At 45.4% G+C, this 17,167-nt stretch overlaps 1 protein-coding gene across 5 annotated transcripts in view; it reads right to left on the minus strand.

Annotated features, from left to right (window-relative positions):
• LOC143289568 (dynamin-1-like) overlaps nucleotides 1-17,167 on the minus strand; it is a 79,451-nt gene that overhangs the window by 38,178 nt on the left and 24,106 nt on the right. For all 5 annotated transcript variants that reach the window (XM_076598590.1, XM_076598589.1, XM_076598586.1 and 2 more), the window contains exons 6-13: nucleotides 15,430-15,538; nucleotides 12,800-12,994; nucleotides 9,990-10,125; nucleotides 8,646-8,713; nucleotides 6,359-6,497; nucleotides 3,891-4,048; nucleotides 2,799-2,850; nucleotides 546-659 (exon numbers count right to left, since the gene is read on the minus strand). In XM_076598590.1, the coding sequence (XP_076454705.1) occupies nucleotides 546-659; nucleotides 2,799-2,850; nucleotides 3,891-4,048; nucleotides 6,359-6,497; nucleotides 8,646-8,713; nucleotides 9,990-10,125; nucleotides 12,800-12,994; nucleotides 15,430-15,538 (971 nt within the window). The remainder of the gene's footprint in view (nucleotides 1-545; nucleotides 660-2,798; nucleotides 2,851-3,890; nucleotides 4,049-6,358; nucleotides 6,498-8,645; nucleotides 8,714-9,989; nucleotides 10,126-12,799; nucleotides 12,995-15,429; nucleotides 15,539-17,167) is intronic.

The following is a 17,167-nucleotide window of genomic DNA, read 5'->3' on the forward strand; positions in this document are numbered from 1 at the left end:
ACTTTAGCAAAAGAGAGAGAGGGAAAGGCAGAAGGATGTGGGGGGCTGGGGGGGGTTGGGGGTATGGGAGCAACTGTACATGTTTGTGGATGCATTTGAAAGAGTGAGTGAGGCAACAGTAGGTGTGTAACAAATCCTGATGTGTGATGACACGCTAACAGAGACTGTATGTCACATGTCAGACGTCAAACATAGCAAGGCAATCAAACGGTGTACAGTCTCTTTCAATCTGTTTTGTTCACAGTTTTGCAACTGAATGAGCAAACACACAAAACCAGAATGTCTCTCGCACTTGTATACACAAGCATACACACACACTCACACAATTGCAAGTACACATATTTACACACCCTTGCATACACACACACACACATGCACTCTCTCTCTCAAACATACACACATGAACAAACTCCCCCCACCAAACACACACTCACACACACAGACACACACACACTACACGCACATACATATTCTCTCTCATTCACACACACACACACACACACACACAAAAAGACAAAACCAGCACCACCTCCCCCAGAACCCACCTCCTCATCTTTGAACCAGGACAGACTCTCGGCGGTGAGGACAAACCAGAAGTCCTTGGAGCCACCCTTGATGAAGCTGATGTTGTGCAGCGACAGCCACCCTTTCCGGATCACCTGCACACACGCCTGGCCTCCTGCACTCCGCACCCACCACTCTTCATGCTTCTCCGCTAACAACAGTCTTCTTTGTTTGCATGCTCCCTCATGCACACACACACATGAACACACACACCTGGCCTCTTGCACTCCACACCTACCTCTCCGCATGCTTCTCCGCAAACAACAGTCTTCTTTGTTTGTTCACTCACTCACACACATACACACACACACATACACGAATCCACACTCACACACACATGAACCCACACTCACACACACACCTGGCATCCTGCACTTCACACCCACCTCTCCTCATGTTTCTCTGCTAACAACAGTCTTCTTTGTTTGTACACTCTCTCTCTCACACACACACATACACATACACGAACCCACGCTCACACACACACACTCACGAACACGCACACCTGGCCTCTTGCACTCCACACCTACCTCTCCGCATGCTTCTCCGCAAACAACAGTCTTCTTTGTTTGCATGCTCCCTCATGCACACACACATACACGAATCCACACTCACACACACATGAACCCACACTCACACACACACCTGGCATCCTGCACTTCACACCCACCTCTCCTCATGTTTCTCTGCTAACAACAGTCTTCTTTGTTTGTACACTCTCTCTCTCACACACACACATACACATACACGAACCCACGCTCACACACACACACACTCACGAACACGCACACCTGGCCTCTTGCACTCCACACCTACCTCTCCGCATGCTTCTCCGCAAACAACAGTCTTCTTTGTTTGCATGCTCCCTCATGCACACACACATACACGAATCCACACTCACACACACATGAACCCACACTCACACACACACACCTGGTATCCTGCACTTCACACCCACCTCTCCTCATGTTTCTCTGCTAACAACAGTCTTCTTTGTTTGTACACTCTCTCTCTCACACACACACATACACATACACGAACCCACGCTCACACACACACACTCACGAACACGCACACCTGGCCTCTTGCACTCCACACCTACCTCTCCGCATGCTTCTCCGCAAACAACAGTCTTCTTTGTTTGTTCACTCACACACACACACACACACATACATGAACCCACACTCACACACACGCATGAACCCACACTCACACACACACCTGGCCTCCTGCACTCCGCACCCACTTCTCTTCACGCTTCTCTGCTAACAACAGTATTCTTTGTTTGTACACTCGCACACACACACACACACACACTAGAACCCAAACTCACACACATGCATGAACCCACACTCACACACACAAACCTGGCATCCTGCACTCCACACTAACCTCTCCTCACACTTCTCCGCGTACAACGTTCTTCCTTTGCATGTTCTCTCACACTCACATACACGCCTGGCCTGTACTTCACACCCACCTCTCCTCATGCTTCTCCACTAACAACGTTCTTCTTTCTTTGTACACTCACTCACACACACACTCACATACATCTGGCGCATTCATGTGCACTCACACACGCACTCACACACGCAGGCACACACTAAGCATACCTGTACACACATGCATTAAGAATGCATGCATGCACATACTTTGCAAACATACACCCAAATACACACACGCCCACACAAATACACCCCAACACACACACGCCCACACAAATACACCCCAACACACACACACACACACGCACATACCCCCCTTCCCCAAATACACTAACATTACCCTCACCTCCAGACAAACCAATATCCACACACCTATACACACTCAAGAAAAGCACACACATACACATGTATACACCAATTTTCTCACACACACCCATTTACTTGTTAAATCTCTCTCTCTCTCTCTCTTTCTGCTTCATCTAACATATCTATTGAAACAAAAATGGAGAACAGAAAAGAAGACGCGACTTCCAACTGAAAAAAACAAAAAAAAAAAACTAACAAAAACAACATTGCTACTTGCTTGTAGCAATAGCACAAGAAGATGTGTATTAGGAATCCAATGGCAATATCTCATTACTTCCTCTTTCTCATGTTAAATGTCTGCCATCATTTTTTTTTTTTTTTAAATGAACTGTTGAACACAGTCCAAGCAAGGGAAGTAACATCTACCCCTGTGAATCCCCTTCCCCCCACAATGTACAGAGTTTATTTTCTTGACGCTCTTACCTGATTACCCATTTTCCTCTTGGAGGATGTGGACTCCGCCTTCTGTTGTGCGCTGCAACAAGATTAAATCTCTGAAGAAGATCTGAAGCCTCTGAGGTCCACTTATTCTAAATATAGGTACAGACACACTAACTCTTTCACTGCCAAGTTTCTGTGAGACACCATAACCCACCAAATGCTGACATCGATTACAGGATCGCAACAAGATTACATCTCTGGAGAAGATCTGAAGCCTCCGAGGTCCACTTATTCTAAATATAGATACAGACACACTAACTCTTTCACTGCCAAGTTTCTGTGTGACACCATAACCCACCAAATGCTGACATTGATTACAGGATCTTTAATGTGTATGATATTTGAACTTTTGCATGCATATACCCATGAAGGGGGCTCAGGCACTAGCAGGTCCACACACATGTTGGCCTGATTTTTTTGTTTGTTTTTTTCAGCCTGTGGCCAGCCTGAACCCAGGGCTATGGCTCCAGGGAGATCGGCCACCACAAACGTCCTACTTGCTAAATCGTAAGTCCTAAGCTATGCTACTGCAGTGCTGGTCTTGGTATTGAGGGGAAGCCGTTTACCATGTGTGTGCGGCTGGGTGCAAGTGAATATCCGTGCATTTGTGTGCGTGTGTGCGTGTTGCAGGGATGCATTTTCTGGAGGGCGTCATGGGTGGGTGGGTTGGTGGTTTCCAATGTTCAGTTGTGTCAGTGTATTCTGGCATTTGCTTCCGAGTCTCTGTGTGTGTGTACTGGAGGGGGGGCTGGGGGGGGAGGGGATATTGAGAACGGAGGCGGGGGGCAGGGAATGAAATGTAAAGTGCTTTGAGCAGTGTTTCTGGAGAAATATCCTATAAAAATGTCCATTAATAATAATAATAATAATAATAATGAATATTTGGACGCCCTATCTCCAGAGAGCCCAGAGCGTTTACAAATAAAATTTTACAAGTCCACATACATACACTGAAGCAGATACATTCCATAACAGTCATTTGCCTACACACATCACAAAATAAACCGGTCACACACACACAAACACACACACACGCACGCACACTATCATCATTATTATCATTACAGCACTCACTTGGAGAAACCAATGAAGTCCTCATGGTTTGTGTTCATGTAGGCCAGCTGAAAGTTGATCAGCATGAGGATCTGCTCCTTGGCCTTCTGTTCCTGTTCTCGTATACGCGAGTTCACGATCCTCTCTGTTTCTTCCCGGAGCCGAGGGTAGCGGCTCATCTGAAACAAAGCGTTGTCAAACAGTTAATTGCGGAACTGGAAAAAATCAGTTTGGTGGAAACACGAAAGACATGATAATAATAATGATAATTGTAATGGATGTTTATATAGCATGTTTCTGCAGATATACTGCCAGAAGCGCTTTGTATTTCGTTCCCAGCTCCCATCTCACAGAAGCATGTGCCACAATATATTAACGCAACTGAACATTGGGAACCACCCACCCTGCCATGTCACCCTCCAGAAAACACATCCCTGCAACACGCGTCACGCACTAGAGGGAATACATCCCAAATCTTACCTGCCTGCGATGACCTGTGTAAATGCATAGGTTGATGAACAGACTTACAGGTGTTGCACAGTACTTTGCCACACAACAATGTGTTCTGTCATCAGAACATATAGTTTTGTCTTCCGAATTGAGCAAGATCATCTCTGTAATTTCTGTTTCTACATTGGCCATATTCTCTCAAACACTAAAAATGGGTCCAGATTTTTGTCTATCTGATTTCTTTTTCTAGACAAGCCATGTTCTCTTAAACACTGAAAATAGTCCAGATTTTTAAACTCCATGTTTTCAATGTTTGTGAGATTGTCTGATAAGTTCATTTTCTATTCTACCCTCTTCCATTGCTCACTGTCACACCCTTTTATGTTACAGGGCCAACAGGTTTTAAACATAACAACATACATCAAGTTCACACAAGTTTATTTGTTTGTGGTGTATTTTTATTCAGTGTTGTACATCAACGTACAAAATCGAAAAACTGTGCTCAAAATATGGCAGAAATAATACTGGTAGGCACGTCTGTCCTTGCCGTTTGAAAAGAATTTCTTCCCAACCCCCAAATTACGTTTCATCCAATATACAATGACGCACTGGTGCAGACTCCGACAGGGATCTGTTCTGTACTGTGCAAAATACAACTCTGCTCAGATGATGAAATCGAAAGTAGCTGCAGGCTAGCCCCTTTTAAACTATTTTATAAGCAGTTATGGTGTAGCACATATTATGACACATGGTTCAGTCAGCACACTTCAACAGTTCCTTGAACCCGAAACCTTATCCCATCCCCTTGAAACTGAAAACCACATTCCACCTCAAAACCGTATCCCACCTTGAATCCAAAATCGTATCCCACCTCCTTGAAACCAACACCGTATCCCACCTCCCTGAAACTGAAACCGTATCCCACCTCCTTGAAACTGAAATCGTATCCCACCTCCTTGAAACTGAAACCGTATCCCACCTCCTTGAAACCAACACTGTATCCCACCTCCCTGAAACTAAAACCGTATCCCACCTCCTTGAAACCAACACCGTATCCCACCTCCCTGAAACTGAAACCATATCCCACCTCCTTGAAACCAACACCGTATCCCACCTCCCTGAAACTGAAACTGTATCCCACCTCCTTGAAACCAACACCGTATCCCACCTCCCTGAAACTGAAACAATATCCCACCTCCCTGAAACCGAAAACGTATCCCACCTCCCTGAAACCGAAACCGTATCCCACCTCCCTGAAACTGAACACCTTATCCCACACTGAAACAGGAAACATTATCCCACCTCCTTGAAACTGTATCCCACCTCCTTCAAACTTAAATCGCACGCCACCTCCTTGAACCTAAAACCTTATCTTACCTCATTCAAAGTAAAACCTTAACCCACTTCCTTTAAACTGAAACCGTATCCCACCTCCTTGAAACCAACACCGTATCCTACCTCCCTGAAACTGAACACCTTATCCCACCTCCTTGAAACCAACACCGTATCCCACCTCCCTGAAACTGAAACCGTATCCCACCTCCCTGAAACTGAAACCGTATCCCACCTCCTTGAAACCAACACCGTATCCCACCTCCCTGAAACTGAAACCGTATCCCACCTCCTTGAAACCGAAACCGTATCCCACCTCCCTGAAACTGAACACCTTATCCCACACTGAAACAGGAAACATTATCCCACCTCCTTGAAACTGTATCTCACCACCTTGAAACTGTATCCCACCTCCTTCAAACTTAAATCGCACGCCACCTCCTTGAACCTAAAACCTTATCTTACCTCATTCAAAGTAAAACCTTAACCCACTTTCTTTAAACTGAAACCATATCCCACCTTCTTGAGACCATATCCCATCTTAACGCTTAAAACCGTATCCCACTTCCTTGAGACTGTATCCCACCTCCTTGAAACTTAAAACCATATCCCACCTCCTTGAAACCGAAACCGTATCCCACCTCCTTGAAACTTAAACCTTATAGTTATACCACAGCCCAGGTAAACAATAAACAATGCTGACCAACCTTTTCTCCAGCTTTGCGTACGACCTGTGAGAGTTCCGTGATGACCATGTCGACGCAGTGGAGAGAGGGCTCCTTCAGCCGCTCTATCTGCTTCACCACGATGCTCTCAAAGGCCATGTCGGGCGTGAACAGACCCGTTCTGCACGTCAAAACACCCACCTCAGTTCACAACTTATAATAATAATAGTAACATTAATAATAATGATAACAATAATGTAATCAATCCCATGAACCGTGGTGAAAAGTGATCAGCATGGCATTTCTTTTTTTTTTCTTTCTCTCATTTGTGGGCTGCGACTCCCACGTTCATTCATACAAACGAGTGAGCTTTTACATGTGTGACAGTTTTTATTCCCCTCATGAAGGCAGTCAAACTCCGTTTTTGGGGGGTGCATGCCAAGTATGTTCCATAAACCTGCAAATGCGGACATGAATTACGGGAACTTTAACATGCATGTACGGAGCAGAATTAAGAACCTTGCTGGACCTCAGGAACCTCTCCTTTCAAATGTGAAGAGACGCAAGCTGATATGGTTTGGGCACAACACTCGACACACCAGTCTGTCCAAAACAATCATGCAAGGCACCATCGATGGCGGAAGAAGAAGAGGAAGACAGCGAAGAACTGGCATGAGAACATCAAACAATGGACCGGACTCCATACACGTGAGCTGCTGCCAGCGGCTGCTGACAGAGACAGATGGAGAAGGGAGGTTGCGTCTGCGGTCCTCAGGTTCCCCCCAACGACTACTTTGTAGTTATGGGCCTGAGGTGAGGTGAGTAACATGCATATTTGATCTTTTGTATGTGCAAACACACAAAGGGGATTATTCAGGCGCTAGCAACATCTGTTGATCTGGGAGACTGGACCAATCTCCACCCTTCACCCACCAGGTGCCATGACTGGGATTCAAACTCTGGACCCTCAGATTGAAAGTCCAAAGCTTTAACCACTTGGCTGCTGCGCCCGTCAATCAGCATGGGATGGATTCTAAGTGCATGTACTACCGTTTATGCTCTCTTCAGTGGTGTCAATGAGGTTTTGCTGAGTGAAACGTATTGTGATCCCAAGAGGGAGAAGTTTAAATGAAGAATAGTGACTGTCATCCTGACCTGTAGCTCCTCTCAGTCTGTCTCAGGTGAAAGCCCTTCACTGATGAGAATACTCGTCAGCAGAAGTGAAAGTTTTTTTTTTCTTGCTTGCTAAAAAAAACCCAACCCCAAACAAATCTGAGTACAAAACATACTGATCATTCACACACACCGTAACACAAACAACTGACAAGCATGAATTAAAGTAAATAAACAACAACCCCCCCCCCCCGAAAAACACACCACTATATATACAAATCATATCAAAAATACATTTTGCAACAAATAAAAATATATTTCTACTATGAACAATACAACATGCAAAAAAACAATGTATTACTACTGCTATTACAAAATAGTCACAATACGCCACGAAAGCAGTGATACTATGTTACAAATAGTAATGATTTTGTTATAAATGTTACCAACATGGACAGTGTTCATTTTCCTTTCAGAAAAGTATGTACTTTGTTTTCAGTAGTTTGCATGCTGGAATTTTTTAATTTTTTTTACCCTCTGTAACCAAAACCGTCACCGTCACCAATCCCTCAGATTCCGAATCCTTTGGGGCGCCTTCGAAGCTTTGTCAACCACCTTTCACCAGTCCTCGCGTCTCTCGGCCGCTCTCAGGGTGTCTCTCAGCTCTATGCCTGTCCACTCTCGAATGTTGTCCTCCCATCTCTTCCTTTGTCTGCCTCTTCTTCTTCCTCCCCTCACTGTGCCTTGTAAGATTGTTTTAGCAAGACCAGAGGAGCGTGTGACATGACCAAACCACTTCAGTTTTCGTTGTCTGGCGAGTGTTTGAAGGTCAGTTTCGGGCCCGATTTCATTGCGGATGTGTCTCTTGACTTCTTCATTCTTGATGTGGTCTTTGTATGAGATGCCTAAGAGTCTTCGGAAGCACCTCATTTCTACAACTCTTATTCTTCTCTCTGAGTCCTCTATTGGAGGGCAAACAATCACAAACTTGTGCTTCGCTGATGATATTGACGGATTAGCTGGTCACGAGCAAGAACTAACAGACTTAGTGAACCGCTTAGAAGAAAATTTGTAACCAAAACATCCTCTGGCAAATAGTTGTCAGTGAACAAAAAATAGGCTTGGCACTGAAAGGGTTAACTCTGTTTCAAAACAGCAGTGGACAAAGGAGGTTCTGTCTGTCTATAAAGAACATGACTACAACCCAGAAACTCACCTGATACCATGAATGTTGCGGATGGTGATGCCAATTTCCTTGCGTAGTTCTCGCTCGTCAAACTCCATCTGGTGAAAGAAAGACTTGAGTCATTCATCAGATCCAAGAAAATCTGTTTCCCCAACATCCTGATAGTTCATTTGTTCTCCAGTATCAACCATTCACGTAATCACAAAAAACACAGGAAGAAAGCATCAACAAGAAATGTCAAGATCACCTGATTATTGACAATATGGCACAACAACCAATCACCTGATTATTGACAATATGGCACAACAACCAATCACCTGATTATTGACAATATGGCACAACAACCAATCACCTGATTATTGGCAATATGGCACAACAACCAATCACCTGATTATTGACAATATGGCACAACAACCAATCACCTGATTATTGACAATATGGCACAACAACCAATCACCTGATTATTGACAATATGGCACAACAACAAATCACCTGATTATCGACAATATGGCACAACAACCCATCACCTGATTATCGACAATATGGCACAACAACCCATCACTTGACTATCGACAATATGGCACAACAACCAATCACCTGATTATCGACAATATGGCACAACAACCAATCACCTGATTATTGACAATATGGCACAACAACCAATCACCTGATTATCGACAATATGGTACAACAACCAATCACCTGATTATTGGCAATATGGCACAACAACCAATCACCTGATTATCGACAATATGGCACAACAACCAATCACCTGATTATTGGCAATATGGCACAACAACCAATCACCTGATTATCGACAATATGGTACAACAACCGATCACCTGATTATTGACAATATGGCACAACAACCAATCACCTGATTATCGACAATATGGCACAACAACCAATCACCTGATTATTGGCAATATGGCACAACAACCAATCACCTGATTATCGACAATATGGCACAACAACCAATCACCTGATTATCGACAATATGGCACAACAACCAATCACCTGATTATTGACAATATGGCACAACAACCAATCACCTGATTATTGGCAATATGGCACAACAACCAATCAAGAGCAAAACTGATCCCGTCAATAACACATGCCAGAAGAATACTCAAATCATAAATACGCACAGCAAAACAATACAGTGACACAGTTTTACAAACTGTCTCTTGCTTACGTCTACTTTGCACACCCACATAATCTCTCCTCCCTGTAGCATGACCCCTAAAAAAAAAAAAAATCAGTACCCATCCCCTTAAACAACAAAACTAGACCTTCACAGCACCAGCACCACAGCCCATAACACGACGTTATGAGCGCAACGATCTCCGCCCCCCTTCTCTCTCGACCACTGACCTTGACCAGCTCAAAGGGGAAGCGTTCATGGAAGATGCGGTTGATCTTGGCTCCCCCCGACAGGTCCTCTGTGCTGACCTGCGCCCCGAAGCCCTCAATGTCCCGGTCAAAGTCCACGCCAAACTGCTGGATCATCCTGTCACACACACACACACACACCCAATGACCTGCGCCCCGAAACCCTCAATGTCCCGGTCAAAGTCCACGCCAAACTGCTGGATCATCCTGTCACACACACACACACACAATGACCTGCGCCCCAAAACCCGCAATGTCCCGGTCAAAGTCCACGCCAAACTGCTGGATCATCCTGTCACACACACACACACACACTCACACACACACAATGACCTGCGCCCCAAAGCCCTCAATGTCCCGGTCAAAGTCCACGCCAAACTGCTGGATCATCCTGTCACACACACACACACACACACACACACACACACACACACACAATGACCTGCGCCCCAAAGCCCTCAATGTCCCGGTCAAAGTCCATGCCAAACTGCTGGATCATCCTGTCACACACACACACGCACACACAATGACCTGCGCCCCGAAATCCTCAATGTCCCGGTCAAAGTCCACGCCAAACTGCTGGATCATCCTGTCACACACACACACACACCCAATGACCTGCGCCCCGAAACCCTCAATGTCCCGGTCAAAGTCCATGCCAAACTGCTGGATCATCCGGTCACACACACACACACCCAATGACCTGCGCCCCGAAACCCTCAATGTCCCGGTTAAAGTCCACGCCAAACTGCTGGATCGTCCGGTCACACACACACACACACGCACACACAATGACCTGTGCCCCAAAGCCTTCAATGTCCCAGTCAAAGTCCACTCCAAACTGCTGGATCATCCTGTCACACACACACACACACGCACACACAATGACCTGCGCCCCAAAGCCCTCAATGTCCCGGTCAAAGTCCACGCCAAACTGCTGGATCATCCTGTCACAAACACACACTGTACTATGCTGTGTTGTGCTTTGTTGTGTTGTATAGTATTGTATTGTATTGTATTGTATTGTGTTGTGTTTACTGTGTTGTGTTGCGATGCATTGCACCGACTTCTGTTGCATTCTACTGTACTGCACTGTACTGTGTTGTGTTGTGTCATATTGTATTGTACTGCATTGTGTTGTGTTGTTTTGTGTTGTTGCATTGTATTGTGTTGTATGTTATGTTGTGTTGCGATGCACTGCACTGAGTTGTGTTGCATTCTGTTGTACTGCACTGTGTTGTGCTGTATTGTTTTGTGTTGTGTCATACCCAACCCCTGGACACTCACTGCATCATGGCCTTGGTCATGTGGGCAGGGTCACTGGGGGTGGAAGTTCTTGTAAAACACAAGAACACCCACCCATCCACCCTCCCAGACATCGCCCCAAGTCCACACAAACCCCAACACCCCCAAACTCCTCCTCCCACCCCCTCCCTACCCTCCCCCAGGACACCCAGGGCGGAGATGTTGGGGTTGGGGGTGGAAGTTCTTGTACTTTAATGTAAAACACAGAAATACTCCCAGACACCTAGACCTCACCCCACATCCACAAAAGCCTAACAACCCCAAACTTATTGGATCACGGCCTTGGTCTTACGGGTGGGTTTGTTGGGTGGTAGAAGCTCGTGTAAAACACAAAAATACTCCCACCCACCTAGACATCACCCCTAAGTCTACAAAAAACAAAAAAACAAACCCAACTCCAACCCTCCCCTCCTGGCTCCCCAAACCCCTCCCTCCCCCACCCCCAGGGCACTCACTGCATCATAGCCTTGGTCTTGTGGGCATGGTCGCTGGGGGTCACCCGACATCCACACAAACCCCACTGCTCCTTTCTCCCTCCCTCCACCCCCCTCCCCATGCCCCTCCCCCACACCCAACCAACACCCGGACACTCAATGCATCATGGCCTTGGTCTTGTGGGCGGGGTCATCGGGGGTCACCCCACATCCACACAAACCCCACTGCTCCCTCCCCTCCCCCCCCCCGCCTTGGTCTTGTGGGCGGGGTCGTTGGGGGTGAAAGGTCTTGTAAAACACACCCACCCAGACATCACCCCACGTCCAAACAAACCCAACACCCCCAAACTCCCCCGCCCCCCCCACCCCTTCCTCCCACCCAACCAAACCAACCCCTGGACACTCAATGCATCATGGCCTTGATCTTGTGGGCGGGGTCGTTGGGGGTGAAAGGTCTTGTAAAACACACCCACCCAGACATCACCCCACATCCAAACAAACCCAACACCCCCAAACTCCCCCCCCACCCTCCCACCCAACCAAACCAACCCCCGGACTCTCAATGCATCATGGCCTTGATCTTGCGGGAAGGGTCACTGGGGGTGGAAGTTCTTGCAAAACATAAAAACACCCACCCATCCACCAACCCAGACATCACTCCACGTCCACACAAACCCAACACCCTCAAACTCCTCCCCTACATGCACTCCACCCAGACACTTACTGCATCATGGCCTTTGTCTTGCAGGTAGGACTACTACGGGTGGAAGTTCTTATGAAACGCAAAAATACCCACACACCCATCACCCCATGTCCACACAAACTCAACACCACCCCACGCTCCCCCCCCCCCATCCCTCCCAAACAGCACCCCATCCCCCTAGGACACTGGTCTTGTGGGCAGGGTCATTGAGGGTGTGGGCAATGGGAGGAGTTCTCGTAAAACACAAAAATACCCACCCACCGACCCTCACAGCTATCACCCCACGTCCAACACCCCCCAAACTCCTCCTCACAAACCCCTCCCTAAACCTCCCCCCCCAGGTCACTCACTGCATCATGGCCTTGGTCTTGCGGGCAGGGTCGTCCGGGCGGAAGTTCTTGTACTCCTCCACCTCCTTCTCCATGGCCAGCAGCTGGGACTGCAGCTTGTTGCGCAGGGCGGGCAGCGTGTCGCGGATGTGGTTCGTCAGCTGCTGGTTCAGCACCTTCTGCAGGTGGGGGGTGCCCATGCGGTCCGCCATGTGCCTGAGGGTAAGGTATGGTGTAATTTAAGATAAACTGTGATGTGATGAGATGTGATGAGCGCAGATAAGGTATGGTATAGTAAGGTATGGTATGGTATGGTGTGGTGTGGTGTGGTGTGGTGTGGTATGGTAAGGTATGGTGTGGTATGGTATGGTATGGTATGGTGTGGTGTGGTGTGGTATGGTATGGTATGGTGTGGTGTGGTGTGGTATGGTATGGTGTGGTATGGTATGGTATGGTATGGTGTGGTGTGGTGTGGTATGGTATGGTATGGTATGGTATGGTATGGTAAGGTACGGTATGGTAAGGCATGTTAAGGTATGGTATGGCATGGTATGGTATGGTATGGTATGGTAAGGTAAGGTAAGGTAAGGTAAGGTATGGTAAGGTACGGTATGGTATGGTATGGTATGGCATGTTATGGTATGGTATGGTATGGTATAGTATGGTAAGGTAAGGTACGGTATGGTATGGCATGGTATGGTATGGTATGGTAAGGTAAGGTAAGGTAAGGTAAGGTAAGGTATGGTATGGTATGGTATGGTATGGTGAGGTACGGTATGGTATGGTATGGTAAGGTATGGTATGGTATGGTATGGTATGGTAAAGTATGGTATGGTATGGTATGGTATGGTATGCTAAGGTATAGTAAGATAAGACTGGGTAAGATATGATAAGATAAACCTTTATTGTTTGTTATGTCACAGAAATTTGTCTTCTGGCTTGAGCACAATCAACATCACATACATCAAGCACAATCACATTTAAAACATGAACATCCATTAAAACAGGCAACACACTATCTTAATTAATACAAGAGAGGCAAGGCCTTCAAGACTCACTTGTGATACACTTTAAAAATTTTTTTTTTTAAATCCAAGCTTTTTATGTATTGAGCATAATTTCAAAATGTAATGTTTAAGATGAAAAAGATCAGTTTAAAGCAAATTAACTCCCCTGGCATTAATTACAGAGTAATTTCCCTTTTTTACTATCTGCACCAAAACGTTTGCAAAATAAATAAAACTTCCATGCTTAGCAAAAGAAGTTCCTGATTGAACAAAAAATGAAAATAATGACTGCTCTTGTTGTTGGGTCAGAATATCAGATCAAAGTGCCAAGTTTAGAGAATACAAAAAATAGAAATATAACAGTAAATGCAGTTTGCATATAATTAGGCTTCTTTTTTATTTTTTTGTGCCCATCCCAGAGGTGCAATATTGTTTTAAACAAGATGACTGGAAAGAACTGAATTTTTCCTATTTTTATGCCTAATTTGGTGTCAACTGACAATGTATTTGCAGAGAAAATGTCAATGTTAAAGTTTACCACGGACACACAGACACACACACACACACAGACAACCGAACACCGGGTTAAAACATAGACTCACTTTGTTTACACAAGTGAGTCAAAAATCAATGCTGACGAGGCAAGAAAAATCACCAAGTCAATGACACTGAAACACAAGATAAGCATTCACACATACTAATCCACCCACCACACCACCGGAACACACATCCCCCTCCTCACACACGCACAGACGTCTGCGCACACTTGCAACAACAGCCACACCAACCACGCTACATCATAACGAAGGTAAAACGCAGGTAGAGGGGAGGGATGGGGCGGGGGGTGGGGGGTGGAGGGAACATCAGCACATGCCCTTTTCATCAGCTAGCAAGTCTTGCAATTTCTTTTAGCAATAACACAAAGTATTCTTGTAACCTGTACATTTCAAAAGCATTGCAACTTATTCCTAGACTCGTAGAGGAACGTTGAAACGGTTGCGTTCACATTGCAACTTATTCCTAGACTCGTAGAGGAACGTTGAAACGGTTGCGTTCACATTGCAACTTATTCCTAGACTCGTAGGGGAACGTTGAAACGGTTGCGTTCACATTGCAACTTATTCCTAGACTCGTAGAGGAACGTTGAAACGGTTGCGTTCACATTGCAACTTATTCCTAGACTCGTAGAGGAGCGTTGAAACGGTTGCATTCACATTGCAACTTCTTCCTAGACTCGTAGAGGAGCGTTGAAAGGAATGCGTTCACATTGCAACTTATTCCTAGACTCGTAGAGGAGCGTTGAAACGGTTGCGTTCACATTGCAACTTATTCCTAGACTCGTAGAGGAGCGTTGAAACGGTTGCGTTCACATTGCAACTTATTCCTAGACTCGTAGAGGAACGTTGAAACGGTTGCGTTCACATTGCAACTTATTCCCAGACTCGTAGGGGAACGTTGAAACGGTTGCGTTCACATTGCAGCTTATTCCCAGACTCGTAGGGGAACGTTGAAACGGTTGCGTTCACATTGCAACTTATTCCCAGACTCGTAGAGGAACGTTGAAACGGTTGCATTCACATATCCAGTTTCTTCACCGTTTCTCTTTCAAAGCGCCCAGAAAAGAAAGACGATGGATCCACCCACCTGTAAGCTGGATGAGAGAGGAAGAACTTCCTCTCAGCGGCCAGGGCAGCCCGGATGTCTTTGCGACCATCAATGTCCTTCTGGCTACGGTTGACGACGCCTATATAACCTGTGGACACAACAAAGTTGGGTTCAAAGAAAAAATTGTGACATAAAAAATTTAAAAAAATTATATTTTGAGTAAAAAGAAATGCTGGGACTCATGAGCTCTGACACAACAGCAGTAAAATAACTAGGAAAAAGTGTATCCTTTGATCTCCGACAGGGATCTGATTCCAGTGCCATGCAAAACACTGCTCTGCCCAAGTGAAGAAATCAAAAGTAGCAGCGGCTAGTAGCTTCTCTTCAGTATAACACCTTCCTTCTCTTTATGTACGCTGTAATGCAGCATCCTCTTTGACAGCACAAATGAAAGGAAAAGAAAAGAGTGTTGGGAGAATATGAACTTTGGATGTCTCACAATATCCAAGTGCAGTAAAAACATATACAGAGAACCTGGCCTATGACAGTGGAAAAACAAATGTCTTGTGAATAACTGATGCGTCACAGTGGTCTGGGTGCTAGTCATTCGGATGAGACGATAAACCAAGGTCCCGTGTGCAGCATGCACTTAGCGCATGTAAAAGAACCCATGGCAACAAAAGGGTTGTTCCTGGCAAAATTCTGAAGAAAAACCCACTTCGATAGGAAAAAGAAATAAAACTGCACGCAGGGAAAAAAAAAAGAAAAAAAAAAGGGACGGCACTGTCAGTGTAGCGAGACGCTTTCCGTGGGGAGAGCAGCCTGAATTTCACAGAGAAATCTGTTGTGACAAAAAAACGAGAAATACATATACAAATACTTTTTGGGAAGGACGGACATTTCTCAGATGGGAAAGATTTCTATGTTTGTACTTTTAACTTTCCAATGTCTTCTTCTTTATTCATAGGTTACATTTGGGAAAGACTGACATTTTCTAAGTTTTGAAAATGTTCTTTGTTTGTACCTTTGATTTACCTAGATGTCATTTTTCTTTATTCATAAGGTTACAACTTCAAAATATTACACAAATAAACTAGCAGGCAAACTCTAAAAGTAGATTCAACCATCAAAAGTTTGCAGAAAATAATCTTTCTGTCCATTCTTCCCGCCTTTCCTCTCTTTCTAGGGAAAGAAGTGTAACGGTGGCAAGGTGCCGTATGTACATTTCCGTTCTTCACCCTCAATGGCAGTTTTTGAAACTGTCCTGAAGGTTTAAATAAACCCCATCACTACGCACACAAAGAATGGATAAACCCAAACTCATCAGTGTAAACTGTAACAGTTTTTGGTGCACATGTTAGAAACAATGTATCCACTGAACTGAGATTTTCCATCAGTGAGGATGCATAAACGAAGAAGAAATCACCGAACTGCCTTTATGGAAATTCATATAATACGGAAATATCAACCTTCCCCGTTACCCCCCCCCCCCCCACTCCCCCCTCTCCCCCGAGGTTCTTGCCTGCACTTGTTCCTCCCCCACCCCTCACAGCCCTGGTCATTAAAAGACTTATTCATTATTTCATTTCTTTTCATCTAACTTGTTCCCTTCTGTTTCTACTCATAGACCTATCCCTTTTCTCCCCATTTTCATTTCCCCCCTCCCTTTTCTTCACCTCACTACAGCATCCCTTCCCCCATCCCACCCTTTTCTCTCCCCACAAAACATCAAGCAATCCAAGGTGATCTCTCTGACCTCCCACCCATTTGTCTGTCA

This window comes from Babylonia areolata, chromosome 14, assembly GCF_041734735.1.
Source record: "Babylonia areolata isolate BAREFJ2019XMU chromosome 14, ASM4173473v1, whole genome shotgun sequence".
NCBI lineage: Eukaryota > Metazoa > Mollusca > Gastropoda > Neogastropoda > Buccinidae > Babylonia > Babylonia areolata.